Source organism: Lathyrus oleraceus, chromosome 5 (genome assembly GCF_024323335.1).
Source record: "Lathyrus oleraceus cultivar Zhongwan6 chromosome 5, CAAS_Psat_ZW6_1.0, whole genome shotgun sequence".
Lineage (NCBI taxonomy): Eukaryota > Viridiplantae > Streptophyta > Magnoliopsida > Fabales > Fabaceae > Lathyrus > Lathyrus oleraceus.
Genome location: NC_066583.1, coordinates 468,741,338 through 468,764,507, shown reverse-complemented (window position 1 = coordinate 468,764,507; position 23,170 = coordinate 468,741,338). Strand labels below are relative to the sequence as shown.

The following is a 23,170-nucleotide window of genomic DNA, read 5'->3' as shown; positions in this document are numbered from 1 at the left end:
AAAATGGTTGTGTATTGTGTGAGAAACATAGCTTCAAAGTTTGGTTGTCATTTGTGTTTGTGCATGTTTCTTTCATGATAGCTTGAATTAATGAAAATGGATGTTGTAATGTTGATATGCATTGCTTGCTGATTCGAATGGTGTATTTGATTGCAAATTCTGGAACCAAAAGTTCATCACGATTTTGATGATGATGAACAGTGCGCTGAAACCCTAGTTCATAAACCCAGAATTCATGTTTGGTTGCTGGAGTCGTGTTTTGCATGAATGTTACTGTTTCATTGCCATGAACCAATAGCCGTGTGACACGCTTCTTTTTGATACGCAGCGTTTCATTAACATGAACGCTTTATTACAAGTTTGCCACCGGCCATTTAATTATTTTATTTAAATTATTATCATTTCAATTTTTTATTTCATTTTGGTATGGCATCTTGAAAAATTCATAAGTTGATCATCTCTTATCCAAATTTCATGGGATTTTTTGCAAAATGTTCATCTTGATCTCTAGTTTTTTATCATGATTTTTCCATATTTTTTGCATGAATGGATTTTTAATTGTGCTAGGGTTTGTCATATGTGTCCATTTTATGTATGTGTTGCCAAATCAATTGTGAAATGATGATGCATTATCCAATGACTCCCAAATGTTTTATGCTCAAACTAGACATGTTCATGGTGATTTTGGTGTAGAGTTTGTGAATTTATCATTGCTGGTTTGTGAGTTATGATTTTTTGAATAGGGGTGTGACAATTTGTGTCACACCATTGATGCCCAACTTCATGATTTATATTGCCTTGCTTAATGAACTCAAAATGGTCTGATTTTTTGCATGAGCATGCTTATGGATGTTGAGAATATGTGTGAATTTTTCTGGAATTTTTGGATTGCATTTTCTATTTGATTGATAATTTTTCCCCTGTTTGACCAAAATGTTGACTTTTGTGATACATGATGCCATATGATTTGTGAAATTCTCATACATTATTGGATGGACATGAAATTTGACATGTGATTAGTAGACATCTTAAGGTTTATCATGGTTTTAATCCCATTCATTTCTCATATGTTGTCACTGATTTATGATTTATTGAAGTTGGTGCATGTTTGGTTGACTTCTTTGAGCATGTTTGAACTTGCCTTGCCTTTCTGATTTTCATTGACCAACTTCCCTTTATCCAAATGAGCTGAAATTTGGTATGATTATCATGTTATGGATTATGATTGATCATAAATTATTTGAGAATTTTTTTGAATTGTTTGTGATTGGATTTGAGTTGCATCATTCTGTTGACTTCTTTGAGCTTCTATATGCCATGCCATGACCTAATTTGCTTATGAAATGATGATGATGATTGATATGAACATGAAACCAATTGAGTTTGTTTCTTGATTGTTTGAACTTGATTTTGGACACTTGTCACTTGCTGTTTTGACTTTCTTATCTCTTTTTGACCCTAGGCTTGTCCTAGTGGTCATGTTGCTCATGTTTAAGTTTGTTGTTTCAGGTTAAGCAACAAATACCCAAAGAGATCAATACAAATTGATTGAGCTTGATTGATTATCATGACTAACTTGTTTGTTTTGTAGGTTGCTTGGCTCACATGCTTTGAGCCTTGTGCATTGCACATTTAACTGATTGTGTTGACTGTTGATCTCTATCTCATTTTGATTTAACTTTGAATTGTATACTGATGTTGTCTGACTGGTTTCAGGTACCTTTAGTTGCTTATAGTTCTTTAAGAACTTTGCTTTGCTTTGCTTAAAGAGCAATTTGCATTGAGGTATAACTTCCTTACTTCATGTAGTCTGGAAGACCTGGCCTGTTACTTGGCCAGGCAACTGTCTGAAGTCCTCCTTAAGAGGCAATGTTTGTGACTGTTTACTTTTGTCCTTGCATATTCAAAGACCTCCTAAGTGAAGAGGCAATTGGCAGAACCCAAGGGATATGCAATCTATCCCCTGCTATTCTGTGTGTCATCTGCTCTGCTCACACCACTGTGTTGATGCATTGCAGGTACAAACCCAAGATCTTGTACAATTGTACAGTTGAGTCAGTATCAAATGTGTAGAAGGGTTCCCACTTTCTGAACCCACACATTCTTGTCTTAAGCTCTCCCAGGCCAGGGATAAGAGCTGTGAAGTCTTATCTTCACTCACCTTTCATCTGCTTCACCTTAGCCCCTCAATGGCAAGGTTAAGAGCTAACACTACCCAATTCCAGTGGTTTGTTTGTTGAGGTTGATATGACCCCTCGACTAAAACCTAACCTTGATTGAGCCCATTGTTTGCATATAGTGTGTGCTACTTGTGCTTGTGTGTTTGTTTGACTTGCTTCCTGTGCAAGTTAGGTTTGCTTTAGCTTGCTTCCTGTGCAAGTTAGGTTTGGTGTGGCTTGCTTCCTGCGCAAGTCATGTTTAGGATAGGCTTGCTTCCTGTGCAAGTTAGCTAGAAACCTTAACTTAGGGATAATTTTGCATGACAACATCTAGGCTCGAGTCGTAGTCTCCCTAGTGTTGTGTCTCCCTCTGTTATCTGGTTAGTCTAGTCCTGTGTCCCTCCGTAGGGGAACTACGTCGCCCTGATCCTCATACCAGATGAGGTACGTAGGCAGGAGATGAGCTGATCTCTCCGGGCGCCCTTTTTTCTTTTTTTTTCAACCTTTGTGTTTCAACCCCCCTTGTGTGTGTTCTGGTTCGGATGCTGATGTAAGTCCAGTGATTGGCATTCAGGCTCCATGTTCGCCTTCTTGTGTGTGTTTTGGTTCGGATGCTGATGTAAGTCCAGTGATTGGCATTCAGGCTCCATGTTTGCCTTTGCCTGTGTTTGTTTGTGTGCGTGTTAGTCGAGCTACGAATGCTCTGATTCTCCTTCGTCCAAAGGAGATACGTATGCATAGGACGCGACATCCTAGCGAGCATGTGTCGTTTCCCCGGTCCAAACTACTTTGACTCTGATGTCTATGCCTGATAGACTAAGTAGGCCCAGGATGCGATATTCTGCCGAGTCCGTCTCGTTTGTTTTCTCGTGTCTCTTTCAGCCAGTGTGTGTGTTTGAGCAGTGTTTTAGCAACCATTTTCCTTCCTATTGTGCGTGGATCCCGTCGAGTACGACGGATGCGTAGGGGTGCTAATACCTTCCCTTTGCATAACCGACTCCCGATCCCATTCTCTTTGGTCGCGAGACCTTGTCTTTTCCAGGTTTACTCTGAGCGTTTCCTTTCCCTCTTTTGGGATAAATAACGCACCGTGGCGGCTCTGTTGTTTTCGTTTCCCGCCGGTTTTTCGCGTAATGCGACAGCTGGCGACTCTGCTGGGGAATAGAGAAGTTGACCTGTGTTGGTCCATCTTCCCTAAGCGAGTCTCTCCTAGCGCTCTCTAGGTTAGGGCTTTGGTTGCTTTGTGCTGTTATTTATTGCATTCATTTGTATATATTTGCATTTACTGTTTGCATTTATTGTTTGCATTAATGTTTGCATTCATTCATATTCATCTGCTGGTTGTGCTGTGTTTCTCTGTTTGGGGTGGGAGTTACTCGAGGTAAAAGGCCCAATACCCAGGCTATGAGTGAAATCTAGGAAACCTAGGAATAGAGTGATTCATGGGAAGCGGGTGGTGTACGCCACTTAGCGGAACATTGATATCACGAGCAGTTCAGACCCTGGTGGGATATTATCGGTGCATACATCGGGTGTGCACAGGATGATATTCTGCGAAAGGTTATTTATGTTGCGTTTCTCTCGACCTTACCCTGGCCTAGATGACACCCGTGAGTGGGGGGGATTGATCATTTTAACAGGTACAGTTGGTGACTCCCGGTACTGATGGTGACTATGAATTATGGACATTTATTTCTGGGACGTCGGAGTTCTGTCCGTGGTTTATCAGCGGGTTCCGTTTATTTCGGATCCCCGGGTTGAATTCGAGAGTACCTGTTCAGAGGATCTGGCTGTCATCCATTCAATGGATGATCCTGTGATGATAGTGATGTAATCTCCAGTTCCGTTTATTTCGGAACTCCCCAAGTCGGATTTATGGTGACTCAGTTGACTGTGACTGGTTCAGAGAATGGATCTTCAGATGACTTGATGGCACAGTGACTTGCATTCATGCATTTGCATCGCATTCATCTGCATTCAACCCATGTCTATCCGTACTCAGGGTCCATTTTTGATTAGGATTCTGGTTGAGAGACATCCAGATGTCAAAAATGTACCGATGAAAATTATTTGTCTCTGTGAAACCAGAATCAAAGGACAATTCCTCATACGGATAGACACTGCATGTGTGAGTCATACTAACCTATTTGCTGTTTTGTAGGTATCAACTGGTGCGCATAGCTCGTTTGCTCAGATCTCCTGCTAGGGGTAACAAATACAAGCTGATGGATCTTCCCAACGCCGACATCCTTGAACTGAAAGAGATGATGAGGGGATTGTTCAGTATTGTGCAAGGGCTTGCCTTGGGGCAGAAAGCCATGTCTGAGAGATTGGAAAAGATTGAGAAGTGGCTGATGGTGGAGAAAGTTCAGGGAAAGGATCCGTCACCCGAGGTGACAAATCCCTCTGACTCTGTAGCAAAGAAACCCTCTGGCAGTGGCCTGCTCGAAAAAGAGGTTGACTCAAATGGTGTGCCAGCAAAGAAAGAGCGCAGTAAGGATCGTTATCATCCTTATGCTGCCGCTGTAACCGCTCCTGTGGGTAATCCACTTGTACCACAGCAACAACCACCACCTCAACAGAAGGCGCCGAGAGTTAGGAGCCAGGTGAAGAAGAAAAAGGAGGATCGTCAGTTTGAGGAGCCACCTGTGACCTACACCCTTCTGTTCAGGAGACTGAGGGATTTGGGGTTAGTCCGGCCAAGGATTTTGATTCCCATAGCACAACAGAAGAGGCCTGCACACTATGATGAGAATGCCAGGTGCGAGTTCCATACTGAGGCACCCGGGCACAGTGTTGAGGGTTGTAGGGCTTTCAAGCATGTTGTCCAGGACATGGTGGACTCCAAGATCATCAGTTTGGCATAGATCATGGAGGGGGATGTCAACCCTGTACCCAGGAAGGGTCCTGTAAAGATGAAGATGGTGAAAAAGGACAAGAGAGGAATGGGGGTGACTGAGGAAGATCAGCTAAAGGTTCCAATGGCTGTGGTCCCAAAACCTCTGGTGCAGAATGGAGTTTTCCCTGTTAGTGATAATTGTTGTGCGGCTGTTGCCACAGAGGGGTGTGCGTTGATAAGAGATACGACCCAGAAGATGACAGAAGTGGAAATGGACAGTGAGAAAGTTGAAACACCCAGTCAAGTAATCGAAACCGTCAAGGTGGAGAATGCCTGTGCTGCTGAGAAGAAGAAGTTATCCATTTCTTCTTATAAACAAGCTCTAGAGGTGGTGAAGAACAAAGAGGCCCAAGGTTGGGGTAGAATCATTGACATAGTGGTAAAGGCAGACATGTTCGGGATTGGTTATCCAGATCAAGAGTCGTCTAGACCAAACAGAGGACGTCGTCCACCGTACATCTTTGTCAGCGCAGGAATGTTGGATTCTGATCATGCTTGTTCAGTGAGTGAAAAGATCGACCGCGACCGCGAGCTCGAGCTGTGGATAAAGTCGTGCGTACCAGGCGTTTGGAAGGCCTCCAAGAGCATCACTGTCACTCATCCGGAAGTGTAGTATTCCTGTGTTTTAATGTTGTTTGCATGAAAGCCATACGTTTTGCCCGAAACGTACTGGTTCATTGTAAGGGCCACCTCATGTGTTTCATTTTGCAATATTTTGCATCAGTAATAAATGGATGTTTTTGTGATTAAAAGTGGTGTTCCCTGTTTTTCATTTTTTGCAGTTTTAAAAAAATAAAAATGGCAATGTTTTTCGTTTTTCCTTTTGAACTTGTCTCGTTCCAACCACAAAAGTGATTACCCTCCTGATCTCATCGATAACAATTTGGTTACACCTCTATATGACTTCGACAATCCAAGCTATCATGCCGAAGAAGAAGGCGAAGAAGATTGTGATCTACTGGAAATAGCCAGGTTGTTGAAGCAAGAGGAGAAGGTGATTCAACTGCACGAGGAGCGAGTCAAGATTGTAATCCCAAGTACCGCCGAGGTCAGAGGGGAAACGAAGTTGAGGCCGCTTCAGAGGGCGAGTCGAGAACAGAATGGTAGCCCTGTTGAAAGAACAGGTTGATATCTTCACCTGATTGCATCAAGATACACCAGGGGGAAGTACCCATGTTGTGACGAGCTACCATGGAGAGAAGACTGTCCTCCAGTGAAGCGGAAGCCGGTGCTAAAAGATGAGAATGTGAGTGGACTGTTGAGACGTGAATAGAGCTAGTTCGAGGGATGAATTCCCGGTACTTCACATTTGGTGTATTGGTTGATAGTACAGCTCAATTCTCGGTGTTTACCTTCATGGATGGCTTTCTGGCCAAAATCAAGTGGAATTATCGCCAGGTGATATGAAGTAAACAATGTCCATCACACCAGGGAGTACCTTCTTGTTATAAGGTGAAGAAGAAGGTCGGTGCCACGGATCAAAGGGCTACGGTGACTTTGTTTCATGATATGACTCATCGTGAGAGCAAATGCCATGTTGATGACATGATGACAAAGTCCCAAGCAGAAGAGGGGCATCCGGTGGATCAAGTTGCTTGACAGGTAGAGATGACTCATACTGTTGAGGTCGAATTAGCGCACTTATGGAGTGCTGTCCAGCAAGCTGCCGAGGCATGTTGCAAACGAAAGAGGAGTCGAAGTCGATCATGCAAAAAAAAAAAAAAAACAACAACAATACTAGAAACGCCTGAACCATAAACAAACGAAAAAAAGAAAGAAATCAAATGGTCAGGTGGAATGATGACTGCCAAGGGGCATAGAAAGAAAAAAATAAGTAACAGGAACCTCTGATTCTGATACCTTTCTTGGATGAAACAATTATTAATCAGGTACTTGACCGCCCTCGAGGGGTCTATGAGGGGTAATGGGTCGGCATAACAAATCTTGTCGAAAAGAGCACACAATTTACCTAAGCAAAAAGTTTATCGACTGTGAAACAATACACTCACTGTTCGAAAAGACTTGATGTACTTTGGCATAGGCTGCTCGCCGACTGAGACAGTGTATGCTGATTCATACCACCTTGTGGATGTCCAAAATGGATCTGATCAAGTAGGTGCTTGAGAAGTCGGCATGGACCGGACGGGTTGCGAGAGGGCAAATAGTGTCGACTGAATACGATATTCAGTATATCTCCCAGAAAGCAATCAAGAGGAGGGTATTGTATGGTTATTTCGCCCAACAACCCATTGATGATTCTCAACCAAGGAAGTTTGAAGTCTCTGATGAGGACATCTCGAGGTACTCAAATCGAAAGATTGAGAGTGACCGATCCCGGATGAGGGGCCTGACCCTGAATCCGAACGGGTTCTGATGTCTGATGGGGAGAGTTTAAAGTGAATGAGCTAGTGCTTCCCCGGTAACATTTGAACGCACCAACGATGGTGGCTAAGTACGAAGTTAGTATCCTGAGTGTCGTACTTCGGTACGTGCATCTACTGGGGCAACGCCTTCCTCATTCGGTATGGGATGGAAGTGATATTGCTTGCTGGAGGCTAGATCTCATTGTGGAAAGTCCGGATGGATGAGAAGTTAGCAAAGGGCGAGTGGAGAAGGACCCGGTATGACTCGTTGAACCCAATTAAGAAAAAGGACTGGCAGTTACTTGTCATGGGGCAGTTGTACCCAGTAAATGAAGCGTGTTGTTGACCGAGAAAGGTGACCTCGTGGGTAGCCTGGAAGAGATGTGGTGTTGAAAAGGATCCTTCCTCCTCAAGACGATCGTGGGGCAAACGGATACATAGTTATGAATGTTCATTCGTGGTCAAAAAGGTCTCCTCTGACAGAGCCTTGTTGCTGACGACCACGGATGATGAGGATTTTCCACCCCCTGTGAATGCGGACGCAATTAGAAGATACTTCGTGAAAGAAAAAAAAGAGAGACCCGCTGGACAAAAAGAATAAAAGAGTCCAGGCAAAAAAGGGCATCCCGGCGAACCGAGAAAAAAGAGAAAAGGTTCGGGCAAAAGTTAGGGATAATAAAAGGGAAAAACTGTACACCCGGCAAGTCGAAAACCCCACAAGGGCGACTTGGGCAAAAAAGGGTATCCCGGTGGACTGAAACCCGAAAGGGCGGTCCAGGCAAAAGAGGGATTGAAACGAACAACTGCGTCTGGCATGACCGTTTGTGCTTTGGTTAAGACATCATGGCTAATCTCCGACAGAAATCGATCGGAAGCGTCTTGTTCAGAAGGCCGAAAGTGAGGAAAGTCTTGAGGATATATGAGGTGTAACTGAGTGGGAACCCGATGAGATCACGGTTTCACATTGCCATTAGGATAGATTGTTCCTTTTGTGCGCAATCACCTCTTTCCAGGGTTTGCCTCCTGTGCGTCGCTCAGTTCTGAGCCACCTTTTTTGTTTCAGTCAATAAATGCGTGTTCAGTCAAATAAATTTTGTTTTTGTGTCATTACCGTTTTGATTACGAAAACATCCGTTTATTTTGATAAGAATAGTTGCATTTTAAAACATAGAGGTCCCTTCCGATGCATGCTTATAAGATTGAGATCTGGAAATCTTATTCGGAAGTTTGGGTGACCTAGGTGTTGAAATATGGGGCACGCCTGGGGCACGCTTTTATCTAACAATCTCTTGTGCATGTATTGTTAGATATCTTCATTCGCTAGCAAGTAGTGATATGAAACCTTTTGACGAAAGAGATTCCTGCAGAGCCCGACCAGGGGCAATGGATAGACAAACGGTGAAAAGCCCGTGACATAGTTGTGACGGCGACCCTGGAGGATTAATCATCTTCAAAGTCTAAGGACTGGAAAGTTTGTATGAATCCCAGGAATTCGATCTTCGTGGGATGAATCAGAAGAGTCTAGGCGAGTTTGGGTGTTCTCAAAAGAGGAAAGCCGACACTGTGGGTGGACGATGGATGCCGCTGTTCGGCGACTCGACAGGTGTTCCGTGTCCAATAAACTGTATTTCCCCAGTGGGTGTGAGAGGGTTACCTCCCTAACAGATTTGAGATCAGTGTCTCCTCAGCGAGCCTGAAGGTTACTGCCTTCCCAGTAGGGTTTGTGTTGATGGTTTTCCCTCAGCGAGGTCCCCAAGCGGATCGGGTTCGGAGAAAATCATCTCCAGTAGAGATAAGAGTGGGTTGCCTCCCCTAGCAGGGTAATCTCCAAGCAGTTCGGGTTCGATGGAGTGCATCCCCAGTAAGGTTTGTCTTTCCCCAGCAGGGTGGAAGTTGACGTGGTTATAAGATCCTCAGCACAGTTCTTGGAGTTCCCCGGTGTTGTCTCTGGAGGAGACGTGTGTTTATGCATTCATCATTTAGATAAGCATAGCATATTGCATTATTAGTGCATAGCATTTCCATGACCATGGGGCATTGTGTAAAACAAAGAAAAAAAACTCATGCATCAACATTGCAAACATATCCATTAGCCCTAGGCCGTGGTGACCAGCCGAGTTTGGGTTGTTGGAAAGAGTTTAGCATCGCGCCATTGGATCGGCTTCAGAATTGGGTTCATCAGCATGGTTGAGAGGTTGGTGCTTTCCCAACAAGTGACTCCTTAGTTGAGTGGGTATCCCCAGCAGTGTTACTCCCCGAAGTTGGCAGCATCTTGCAAGCTTGGGTCCATTCCCTTAGCAGAAGTGGGTGTGTCTGATCTCTCCATGTAGAGTCTACCCCTTAAGCAGAAAGTGTCTACCATTTCCTTCTACACTCCCCACTGAGTTATATCCTCGTGGATGACGGTTGTTTCCGTTCCCTCCCTAACGGGATGGGTTTTCCCTATTGAGTTCTTTCCTCATTAGGATGAGTCCTGTTTCAGTCTGCCTTTTTGGATCGATCCTAAATTGGCTTCCTGTTGGCTGTCTCCCGTGCTTCCCTGGGGCATAAATGAATAGTCGCTCACTAACCGGCACTCATTCATCTCATCCTCAGCGGAATTTGTGGCTTCTACCTACAAACCGGTAGTTGTAAGTCCTATCTTTGTGGTTTTCTACCTACTAGCTGGTAGCTGTAAAATCCTACTTTCATCCCCTAGCAGAGTTAACCCTTTGTGCTCATCCTATCGATGACTGGTTACCTTTCTGTGGTTTTCTGCCTACGAACCGGTAGATGTAATCCCCTCTTTGCAGTTATCAGTATCCGGCTTGCGGTATTGATACTCTTTTCCCCTTTGGATACTTGCCTTGATCAAGCAGTATTGTCCCCATTGGGTCTTCCCCCTCTTTTTGGATACTTGCTCCGAGTAAGCAACTTTATCCTCTTTTGATTGGTCATCTTTGCATACCTAGTCCTGGTACCGATGCTTTTCTTTTCGGTCGATTTATCCATTTAACAACCTGCAACCCGGTTATGGATAATCTTCCATGCGAGGTTATTATCTACGTTTTGACGGCTATAGATAATATATCTCATGCGCTCGTTGGTCGAAGTGTTGTCCCTCCCAGCTGAGTAAGATTTGTATTCCTTGTGGAATCGAATGTCCATCCTTTAACAAGTTTGCTGTCGCTCTCTTTAGGATGATGTCGGTCGATTATTCATTTAACAACCTGCAACCCGGGTATGGATAATCTTCCATGCGAGTGTATTATCTACGTTTTGACGGCTATAGATAATATATCTCATGCACTCTTTGGTCAATCTTTCGATTGTTATTCCCAGCATAGGTCTTTGGCATGCGTGTCGGATCACTTATCACTGTTTTATCATCTTCGCCGATGCTGATAGGCATGAAGAATTTTCCGGTGTTCAGACCGAAGTGGCGTTCAGGCCAATTTCCGATTTTCAGATCGAAGAAGTTTTCGACGATCTGGTCGATGTACTTATGGCACTCAGGCCAATTTTCCGGTGTTTAGACCGAAGTGGTGTTCATGCCAATTTCCGATTTTCAGATCGAAGAAGTTTCCGACGATCAGGTCGATGTACTTATGGCACTCAGGCCAATTTTCCGGTGTTCAGACCGAAGTGGCGTTCAGGCCAATTTCCGATTTTCAGATCGAAGAAGTTTCCGACGATCAGGTCGATGTACTTATGGCACTCAGGCCAATTTTCCGGTGTTCAGACCGAAGTGGTGTTCATGCCAATTTCCGATTTTCAGATCGAAGAAGTTTCCGACGATCAGGTCGATGTACTTATGGCATCCAGGCAATTTTCCGGTGTTCAGACCGAGGCGGTATTCAGACCGAAGTGGCGTTCAGACCAATTTCCGATTTTCAAACCAACATCAATATTCTCATGGTCCGGTGTTCAGTATTCAGACTGACGGACGGCGCTCAGGCCGTGGTTCTTGGTGTCACCAGTTACCCATATGTTTCTGTTTCGGTGATCAGGCCGACTTTCTCCATTTCAGACGGATCATTGTTTCAAGACTGTTTCTTTGCCGATCCTGACAGGCGTTGTTAATTTTTTTCCCAGCAGAGTGCAAATTTCTACGGTTCTTTGGTATTCAATCCCTGTGTACCCTGAAAGTCTGACAGCCGTCACTCTCATCCATTCGGGTTCCCAGCTGATTGAATAGGGGCAGCTGTAGCACCTCAAATTTGCACCTACCTTTTGTACATACATTCTCATATTAGGTCATAGCATTAACATAGTCCACTGCATAACATTGCATTGTCCCTTTGCCCAAGTGCAAGTTCAACTGACAGATTAGGTCAAACTGGTCAAGAGATCAGTCAATCAAGCAAGCAAGTGCAATTTTCATTGAAGCAAGGCCCTAGGGTTGGTCCAACATGTTCACATGACCTAGGGGTCCTTTGGAAGTGTTTTGGTCAAGGATTGGATGCTCAGAAGTCATCAGTCAGTGTTCAGTTCACCAGAAACCCTAGAAAGTCAACTATGGTCAACTGTGGTCAACTGTGCCTGATTTTATGGATTTCAAGGTGGGAGATGGTTTGAAGAGGTTCATTCATGTCCATACAAGTCTCATTCAACATTTCAAAGGTCAAGATTGAAGAATTTGAAGTCAGACAAGAAATTTCCAAAAATAGAAAGTTGACCTGTAATTGGAATTTGCCAAAAATGGAAAGTCTTGCTCCTCAAAATTACTTCATCATACAAGCTTCAAATGAAATTTTGTCCAACATGAAAGTTGAAGATCTTGCTCTCCCATTTCCAAAAAGTCCAAGAACACTCATTTCTCATGTATGGTTGGCAAGTTATGATCAAATCATTCTCAAGATTTTTTGAACTTCAAAGTGGCATATCTTCCAAACCATTTGGCCAAATTGGGTGGGGTTTTTTGCTACAAGTCCTATTTGATGTGCTCTATCCAAATCTTTCATCACAATTCACCAAAAACTTACCAATCAAAATGGCCTTTTTCCAAGTGACTTGAATTAATTAAGTGAGGTGAAAAAGTGACCTTTCAAAATAACCATTTGATACACATTTTACCAATTGAAAAAGTTCAGAAATCACATTTAGAGTTTGCCCAAAGCCCAATTTCGTGCATGTACATGCACCCCCCCATGCAACTTGAATGGATTTTAGCAAAAGACCAAAACACTTCATTTAAGTTAATTCCCAATTACATTTCAATTAACCAACTTAAACCAACACTAAACAGACTATATATTTCACATTTTCTGCTGAGAAGCCCTAGCCACAACACAAAAAACCAGATCAAAATATCAATTTCTCTCAAGCTCTCATTTTGCTCATTTGAAACTTTTTCTGAAAATCTTCAAAGAGCACAAGCCTTGGTTGATTGTTTCATCATATTCCATCCTTTTGGAAGCTTTTGTGAGCATCAAACAACCACTGTGAGCAAGGAATCCGCAACTGTTACTTCTAAGCATTTCCATGGCAGATCTCGATTTGAGCTAGAATCAAGGTTGCTGAGCTAAAACCCTTCATTCATTCATCACCTGGAACTTGAAGAAGCATCTGTTTCAACCTTCCACAGCCAAACAACATCTGTTTCATCACTGACCTTCAAATTTGGTAAGATTTCGAACCTAGCTATTTTCTAAATCATGATGTGCTTTGAATAGGTCTTGCCTTGCTGATTATTTTGAACTTTGAATCATGAAAAATGGTTGTGTATTGTGTGAGAAACATAGCTTCAAAGTTTGGTTGTCATTTGTGTTTGTGCATGTTTCTTTCATGATAGCTTGAATTAATGAAAAAGGATGTTGTAATGTTGATATGCATTGCTTGCTGATTCGAATGGTGTATTTGATTGCAAATTCTGGAACCAAAAGTTCATCACGATTTTGATGATGATGAACAGTGCGCTGAAACCCTAGTTCATAAACCCAGAATTCATGTTTGGTTGCTGGAGTCGTGTTTTGCATGAATGTTACTATTTCATTGCCATGAACCAATAGCCGTGTGACACGCTTCTTTTTGATACGCAGCGTTTCATTAACATGAACGCTTTATTACAAGTTTGCCACCGGCCATTTAATTATTTTATTTAAATCATTATCATTTCAATTTTTTATTTCATTTTGGTATGACATCTTGAAAAATTCATAAGTTGATCATCTCTTATCCAAATTTCATGGGATTTTTTGCAAAATGTTCATCTTGATCTCTAGTTTTTTATCATGATTTTTCCAGATTTTTTGCATGAATGGATTTTTAATTGTGCTAGGGTTTGTCATATGTGTCCATTTTATGTATGTGTTGCCAAATCAATTGTGAAATGATGATGCATTATCCAATGACTCCCAAATTTTTTGTGCTCAAACTAGACATGTTCATGGTGATTTTGGTGTAGAGTTTGTGAATTTATCATTGCTGGTTTGTGAGTTATGATATTTTGAATAGGGGTGTGACAATTTGTGTCACACCATTGATGCCCAACTTCATGATTTATATTGCCTTGCTTAATGAACTCAAAATGGTCTGATTTTTTGCATGAGCATGCTTATGGATTTTGAGAATATGTGTGAATTTTTCTGGAATTTTTGGATTGCATTTTCTATTTGATTGATAATTTTTCCCCTGTTTGACCAAAATGTTGACTTTTGTGATACATGATGCCATATGATTTGTGAAATTCTCATACATTATTGGATGGACATGAAATTTGACATGTGATTAGTAGACATCTTAAGGTTTATCATGGTTTTAATCCCATTCATTTCTCATATGTTGTCACTGATTTATGATTTATTGAAGTTGGTGCATGTTTGGTTGACTTCTTTGAGCATGTTTGAACTTGCCTTGCCTTTCTGATTTTCATTGACCAACTTCCCTTTATCCAAATGAGCTGAAATTTGGTATGATTATCATGTTATGGATTATGATTGATCATAAATTATTTGAGAATTTTTTTGAATTGTTTGTGATTGGATTTGAGTTGCATCATTCTGTTGACTTCTTTGAGCTTCTATATGCCATGCCTTGACCTAATTTGCTTATGAAATGATGATGATGATTGATATGAACATGAAACCAATTGAGTTTGTTTCTTGATTGTTTGAACTTGATTTTGGACACTTGTCACTTGCTGTTTTGACTTTCTTATCTCTTTTTGACCCTAGCCTTGTCCTAGTGGTCATGTTGCTCATGTTTAAGTTTGTTGTTTCAGGTTAAGCAACAAATACCCAAAGAGATCAATACAAATTGATTGAGCTTGATTGATTATCATGACTAACTTGTTTGTTTTGTAGGTTGCTTGGCTCACATGCTTTGAGCCTTGTGCATTGCACATTTAACTGATTGTGTTGACTGTTGATCTCTATCTCATTTTGATTTAACTTTGAATTGTATACTGATGTTGTCTGACTGGTTTCAGGTACCTTTAGTTGCTTATAGTTCTTTAAGAACTTTGCTTTGCTTTGCTTAAAGAGCAATTTGCATTGATGTATAACTTCCTTACTTCATGTAGTCTGGAAGACCTGGCCTGTTACTTGGCCAGGCAACTGTCTGAAGTCCTCCTTAAGAGGCAATGTTTGTGACTGTTTACTTTTGTCCTTGCATATTCAAAGACCTCCTAAGTGAAGAGGCAATTGGCAGAACCCAAGGGATATGCAATCTATCCCCTGCTATTCTGTGTGTCATCTGCTCTGCTCACACCACTGTGTTGATGCATTGCAGGTACAAACCCAAGATCTTGTACAATTGTACAGTTGAGTCAGTATCCAATGTGTAGAAGGGTTCCCACTTTCTGAACCCACACATTCTTGTCTTAAGCTCTCCCAGGCCAGGGATAAGAGCTGTGAAGTCTTATCTTCACTCACCTTTCATCTGCTTCACCTTAGCCCCTCAATGGCAAGGTTAAGAGCTAACACTACCCAATTCCAGTGGTTTGTTTGTTGAGGTTGATATGACCCCTCGACTAAAACCTAACCTTGATTGAGCCCATTGTTTGCATATAGTGTGTGCTACTTGTGCTTGTGTGTTTGTTTGACTTGCTTCCTGTGCAAGTTAGGTTTGCTTTAGCTTGCTTCCTGTGCAAGTTAGGTTTGGTGTGGCTTGCTTCCTGCGCAAGTCATGTTTAGGATAGGCTTGCTTCCTGTGCAAGTTAGCTAGAAACCTTAACTTAGGGATGATTTTGCATGACAACATCTAGGCTCGAGTCGTAGTCTCCCTAGTATTGTGTCTCCCTCTGTTATCTGGTTAGTCTAGTCCTGTGTCCCTCCGTAGGGGAACTACGTTGCCCTGATCCTCATACCAGATGAGGTACGTAGGCAGGAGATGAGTTGATCTCTCCGGGCGCCCTTTTTTCTTTTTTTTTCAACCTTTGTGTTTCAACCCCCCTTGTGTGTGTTCTGGTTCGGATGCTGATGTAAGTCCAGTGATTGGCATTCAGGCTCCATGTTCGCCTTCTTGTGTGTGTTTTGGTTCGGATGCTGATGTAAGTCCAGTGATTGGCATTCAGGCTCCACGTTTGCCTTTGCCTGTGTTTGTTTGTGTGCGTGTTAGTCGAGCTACGAATGCTTTGATTCTCCTTCGTCCAAAGGAGATATGTATGCATAGGACACGACATCCTAGCGAGCATGTGTCGTTTCCCCGGTCCGAACTACTTTGACTCTGATGTCTATGCCTGATAGACTAAGTAGGCCCAGGATGCGATATTCTGCCGAGTCCGTCTCGTTTGTTTTCTCGTGTCTCTTTCAGCCAGTGTGTGTGTTTGAGCAGTGTTTTAGCAACCATTTTCCTTCCTATTGTGCGTGGATCCCGTCGAGTACGACGGATGCGTAGGGGTGCTAATACCTTCCCTTCGCATAACCGACTCCCGATCCCATTCTCTTTGGTCGCGAGACCTTGTCTTTTCCAGGTTTACTCTGAGCGTTTCCTTTCCCTCTTTTGGGATAAATAACGCACGGTGGCGGCTCTGTTGTTTTCGTTTCCCGCCGGTTTTTCGCGTAATGCGACATCGTACTAGAATCATTACCGAGTTATACTTTTCTAAACAACTTTCAAAGTTAAACGAGATAAACACTTTGTATACATTCGTACACGAATCATTACAAAGTTAAACTCTCTTTTCAAAACATTTTCTAAAGCTTTCTCAAACACTTTTTCAGACAAGAAAAACATAAGTGATTAAGCAATTAAGAGCCCATGGATAACCATGGATACAAAGGGTGCTAACACCTTCCCTTTGTATAATGTACCTCCCGAACCCAAAATCTAATCAAAGGTCTTTCCTGTTCTTTTCCGCCTTTCCTTATTGGATAAAAGAAAAGTCGGTGGCGACTCTTGCTATCCACGACATTTGCTTTCCAAAGCAAAAACACACAAAGTCAGTTCACCGTATGACAACCATAGTTGGAGGATTTGTCGAGAGCAGGGAGACTAGCTTCACCCGTAGAAATTATTCTCTCCAAATTCTAAATATAGAATACCTCCTCGACATCGAAGGCAAAGATAGAAATCCTACCACTAGATGCCATAAGCTCCATCTATAAGAAATATGCAGCTGGCATCCATCCTCACAATGATGACCATATGGTCATTATCGTTAGATGCGGCAAATGGGAGATCAAAAATTTTCTCGTAAGCCAAGGAAGTTCTAAATACGTTTTGAATTGGAAGGAGTTTGAAAGACTTCGCCTCGAACCAGAGGACTTAAAACCCTTTAAAGGTCCACTGAGCAGGTACAAATGAAAGGGTACATCACACTGAAGACCATGTTTGGAGAGAAGGACCATGCCAAAGAAATAAAGGTCAAGTATTTGGTTATTGACGCTCCATCTTCTTACAATATAATTATAGGGCAAATGACTTTTAACCAATTGGAACCTCCTTGTCCATTATGTATTGATGCATGAAGTACACACTTTCGAATGGGTGAGTGAGAGTTATCCAAGGGGATCAGAAGATTGCTAAAAAATATTACATAGAGAGCCTTAAGCTGAAAAGGGTCCGAACTCTAGGCGCGAAAGCTGGGAAAGTGGGATCAGGAATAAAGTCGTTAGGAGGAACCTGTAAGGTCGATAAGGCTCATCTCCAACTAGAGAGGAGATCTAAGATTGAAGGCTCTGAAGGAATGCCCTCTAGAGACACCTATATTGTTGTCATTTATTTTTCTATCTTTACCATTATCTATCTATTTTGTTGTTGATTTTTATTGACGAGAATTACATCTCCATCGATTATAAGGACAAGTTTTTTTATCGGGTACTCTCTTTTCCCTCTACGCTTTTCACATGGAGAGGGTTTTTAATGAGGCCCTCATTTTATTATGTTAGACAATAAGTGTTTGTTGGCTACTATATTCTTTACAAGAAACCTAAAAGCTTTAAAGAAGACTGTCATGTAGAGGCGATCAAACCGTTGGGTCCCTAAGTGGGATCTTTGCTGCCCATAGAGGCAATCATAATAATGGATCTCTAAGTGGGATCCTTGCGACCCATAAGGACGATCAAATTTTTGGATCCATAAGTGGGATCTTTTCCGCCCATATAGGCAATCAGAATGTTAGATCCCTAAGTGTGATTCTTGTCGCCCATAAGGGCAGTCAAAACGCTAGATCCCTAAGTAGGATCATTGCTCGATCCATAAGTAGGATACTTTCCGCCCATAAAGGAGATAAAATTATTTAATCCATAAGTAGGAAACTTTTTGCCCATAGGGGAGACCAGGATGTTGGGTCTCTAAGCAGGATCCTTACCACCTTTTGGGATGGACAAAATGTTGGGTCCCCTTGTAGTTCTTAAAAAGAAATATAATTATTGCAAGGGGAGTGATGATAAAAGATTCCCTCACCAAAGGGCTAAAATAATAATCATACAAAAATGACTATTAAATAGAATAACAATAAATGTGTTTAACATTAAATGCGCCCCTTACAATTTCAAAGAATGGGCAAAGAAATACAACAAGAAACCCACTAGGGAAATTAAACATTACAACTAGACCATAAATTCTCCTCCTAAATCATCTTCTTCATGATGGCATTCTATGTCTAAGGGACTTCATATTCATCGTCTTTCGTCGCCCCACCCTTATTATGGGTATCCTCGACGGGAGAAAGACTTTTAGGCTCTAGGGAAACATCGCCTCCTCATCCACCAGTTGGACATCCTAGGTGAATTCAAGGAAGTTAATTTAACTCAGGTCCATTTGGGGTAGAGAAAATAAACTTTCTTTTTGGGGCAGTTGAATTAGACATCAAAAGTAGACACCGCCTCATTAGTAAGCTTTGGCACCTCCCTCTCAAACTCCTGTTAGCGAAGGAGTGCGACTTCCAAGGATTCCTGCAAGGATTTTTTCTCATTAGAGATCTCTTCATCCTTGGCCTTCAAATCCACCATATTCTTCTCCAACTTCTCCTTGTCTTTCTAAAAGGTTTGCAAAAGCCTTTAACTCTCATTATAGTCGTTTACATACTATTGGAGCTTCACCTCTAGATCTTTCTCATCCTTATCTTGCCTTTCCTAGTCGACATCATGAAACATTAGCTCCCTCAACAGAAGGTTATCCTTCATGCTTACAATGACATATGTCAATTTAGACTGAAGAGTATGGTAGTCAGCAAGAAACTCCTTTGAAAAATGCAGGTGGGAACTCTTGAATTGGAGAGTGTCAAAACCAACATCACTTCACAAAGCAGGAGAATGTGGGGAAGCCTCACCCATGGAAGGCACCTTAGTACTCGCCTTCCCGATATTAGGTCAGACAGTATCAACAACGAGAGAAGAACCATCCCCTAACCTTTGATCTTCCACATTGGGCGAGTTTGGAGTTGGTTCCTCAGCTTGCCTCTTCCTCCCCTTGATAGTAAAACACTCTCAGTGACTCTAGGGATTGTTGGTGTTCAAATGAACAACTTGGATATTTTCCAATCTTTGTCTCTTTTCTTCGGCAGTAATCCTTCCTATCTGATATGAAAAATGATGCACATATGTCACAAATAATGTCTAAAATAATCTATAAAGGAAAGTAGAATATATGAAATTTACAAAAATAAGGGGTGAGGTGATTAATGTCGTCTAACCACATCTTAACTAATGTATGCATGTCTATGACTTCAAACTTCCCCAAGACGCCAACAATCATTTCCTCATCAAGGGTGAGGTACTCTTTGTCATATCATGTGTTCGCCACAGAATCCCTAACACCCTAATGGATTCCTCTCGCCCTCTTACACGGGTAAACTTATCCTTCCAAAATTTGTAGTGATTGGAGTGGGACACAAAAAGGGAAAAAAGACTCCATAGTTGGAGTAACGTTTAGGTCCTTGCAGACCATATCAAAGGCCATAATATAATTCCAACTATTAGGGAACAACTGAGAGGGAACATTGAGAAGCCTCAAAACCTCCATGGGAAAGGGGAGAGGGGGAAAAGAACCCTCATATCCTGAATAAAAGGGAGATATAAGTAAAAGTGTGGAGAAGGAGGATAAGAGGAGAAGCGTGTAGTCACTCTTTTCGACGGTGAACAAGCCTCCAGAAAAACCTGGTATTAATATTCTGAAGAGGAAACCTTCATTTATGATTGTAAATGGAGGATATGTTCATCGGGAGTATAATAAGATCCAATATCTTTAACATTCTTTGACAAAATGGAGGGCATAAACATTGTCTCTTTGTTTTGGGGAAAATAGCAGAACAAAAAGAAATCACCACTATCGTCACAATAGTCGAAGGGGACAACTATTACCCTCAAAACCTATGACCATACAATTGTTAGCTGGGGATTTCGACATATAGCTGAAGGTTTTTGGAAATATTAAGTTGAGAATTGGCAAAAGATGACTGTGGCGAAGCTGTTTAAATTCTATTTGTGGGTGAGCAATTCTTTGTTGTCGAAGCCTAGAACTTAGACGATTTTTTGAGTTTTCATAAAGCTCTCTTCGACATAGGTGTTCACAGAGTCGAAGCTTCAAGCGGAAGTATTTGAAATTTAAACAAAGCCTTTTCGTCAGATCAACACGTGGAAACATCTAAGATATGCAACGCTTGGGAACGGCGAACGTGGCAGTCATATATGTAAAGGCCGTTAGGATCAAATTACTATAAATAGGGGTCTAGTTTTAGATTCAAGGAGGTGTTCAAACAGATATACAGAAATTCACAAAATACACTCGAAGTACCGGAGCGAGAGAAAAGAGTTTTACGCTGAAAATGTATGTATGAAGAACACCATAAGTTTCGTTCATGTTATATTTTTCATACCAATTGTTTAAATTAAAGTATTTTACTGCCTTTTTATCTGTCGAATTGCCCTTACTTTTCAGTCATTTATCATCCTTTTTATTTCTGCATTTACATTTCGCCAAAGTCTTCGTTTCCAGTACTTTCTAAAAAAAACTTAAAGCATTTACTTCGAGTCATTTATCTTTACCTTTCCTGAGTCTTTTCGTTATCTTTAAAACCTTTTACTGCAAAGTTATCGTCATTTACTTTGTTCATAAAGTCATAAGTTTCACTTAGAATTGTTGTCTATACACTTTTCGTCATCCACAAATTAGAAACAAACTTAACCATGAGTCAAATCACTGTAATAATAACTCTTAAGACACATGTCCTAGGATCAATCTAGTCGATCCTGTGAGTTACCAAAAATATATAAATTTGGAAGACTAGCGGTTGTTTATCAGAAATCACTGGTAAACAAATTGGCACGCCCAGTAGGACAGTATTAAAAGAATTGTTGATTAAAATAGTTGTTTTACAATTCTCAAAATTGCCGTTATTCTTTTGGTTTAAAAATTAGTGTTGTATGATCCTTAGAAGTGGCAGGATAGCTAACAATTCACAACCTATAACCAACAGAAAAAACGCAAAAAAGATGGTTAATACAACCAGTCAAGGGGAACAATTCTCCCCTCAGTGAACGGGCACAATCGGAGCGAATTCGATTAATGTATCCACTGAAATCCCTAATGCACAGGTCATACCAACGTCTGGATCCATGGCCTTGCATAATTCGACAGTAATTCCTATCATATCAGGCGTGGCAGATACTCCTGCAGTTTCAACCCCTAGGCCACCAGGATTCGAAAACTTTAGGCCTGTGAGAGATTACCCGTATGGAATGCCATCAACTGCCATGGCAGGGCTTCAAAACAATTCTTCCATATATACTCAACCACATAATACGGTTATTTCACCAATTCAAAATTATGGATCTGGCATGAACCATATAGGTCTAAATAACCAATCACAAGGAATCCACACCCTACTACCTACCCTTACAATGAATAATCAGGCAGCCTTTAGACAACAAATGGATGCCAGTAACCATGATATGGTAGGGATTCTGGCCAGAGAAATGAATACCATTTTTTCTCCTTTAATACAGAATGTGAATAGGACTAATACTGACAATGCCCAAACGTACCAACAATTGTCAGCACAGATGGGACGCATAGCAGATTTTCTAGGCGCCCCATAACCTATTGTTCGACGCAGGCCAAACCAGGTTATAATCCAGGGAGAAGAACAAACGATAGATCAGGTTCGACCACAAAGGCAAGCCCCTGACGAAAGAGTCATGGGGGCAAGATTGGAACAACAGCCAATTCGACGGGAAGTCCCTGAAGAACAGCCTAGGAGAGTGATAATGGTTAATAGAGATCAGGACGCAGACGAAGTAGTTCATAGGGTCAGGCGGGAAAACATGATGGAAAATGACCTAACTAGTATGATAGAAAGAATCATGGCCCAGAATGGTCTAAACACAGGACTTCGACGGCCAAACTATTCTTCTCCTCTATCAGAATATGTCCTGCAAACAGAATTACCAAGGGGTTGCAAAATCCCTAAATTCACCAAATTCTCAGGGGATACTAGTGAATCCACTATAGAGCATATAGCCAGATACATGACTGAGGCAGGGGATTTGGCGAACAGTGAGAACTTGAGGATGAAATATTTCCCTAGTTCTTTAACAAAGAACGCCTTCACTTGGTTTACGACGTTGCCACCAAATTCCATAGATGCTTGGCCCCAGTTAGAAAGATTGTTTCATGAAAAATTCTACATGGGCCAAACTAAGATAAGCCTTAAGGAACTAGCCAGCATCAAGAGAAAATTCACCGAACCTATAGATGATTATCTGAATAGGTTCCGTTTGTTAAAGTCTAAATGCTTTACAATAGTGCTTGAACACGAGTTGGTCGAAATGGCTGTTGGAGGTCTGGACTATTCCATCAGGAAAAAGTTAGATACCTAGCATCTAAGAGATATGGCCCAATTAGCAGATAGGGTTCGACAGGTCGAACGCTTAAAATCTGAAAAGGCCAGAGCAAATAAGAATTATAAGAAAGAGAGGGTTGCTTATGTCGAATTCGAAGACGAAGAGTCTGAAATTGATGAAGACCCATATGGTCTTGAGGAATTCAAAGTAGATTTGGCAAAATTAAAAGAAGCACAACCCTACGCCTGCAAATTACTTACACCGTCGAATGGCAGAAATCCTGTCGAAACTGAAAAGAACGATAGATTTCCCAAAAAGACTTACACATTTGATGTTACCAAATGTGACGAGATCTTCGATCTATTAGTAAAAGATGGCCAAATTATAGTGCCTCCTAATACCAAGATTCCTCCGTTAGAACAACAAAAGAAACGAGGTTTCTGTAAATATCACAGTTTTTTAGGCCATAAAACTTCACAATGCTTTCTTTTCAGGGATCTTATTCAGAACGCAATCAGAGATGGCCGCCTCAAGTTCGCCGAC

The 23,170-nt window shown here is 41.6% G+C and overlaps 1 protein-coding gene across 1 annotated transcript; it reads left to right on the top strand.

Annotated features, from left to right (window-relative positions):
* The first annotated feature begins 21,982 nt into the window (after positions 1-21,982).
* On the top strand, positions 21,983-22,663 carry LOC127081381 (uncharacterized). Its single transcript, XM_051021641.1, has one exon. The coding sequence runs from the start codon at positions 21,983-21,985 to the stop codon at positions 22,661-22,663; it is 681 nt and encodes a 226-aa protein (XP_050877598.1).
* Positions 22,664-23,170: the final 507 nt, after the last annotated feature.

Coding starts and splice junctions, on each gene's coding strand:
- LOC127081381 (XM_051021641.1), top strand. CDS start 21,983: ATGGGGGCAAGATTGGAACAACAGCCAATTCGACGGGAAGTCCCTGAA.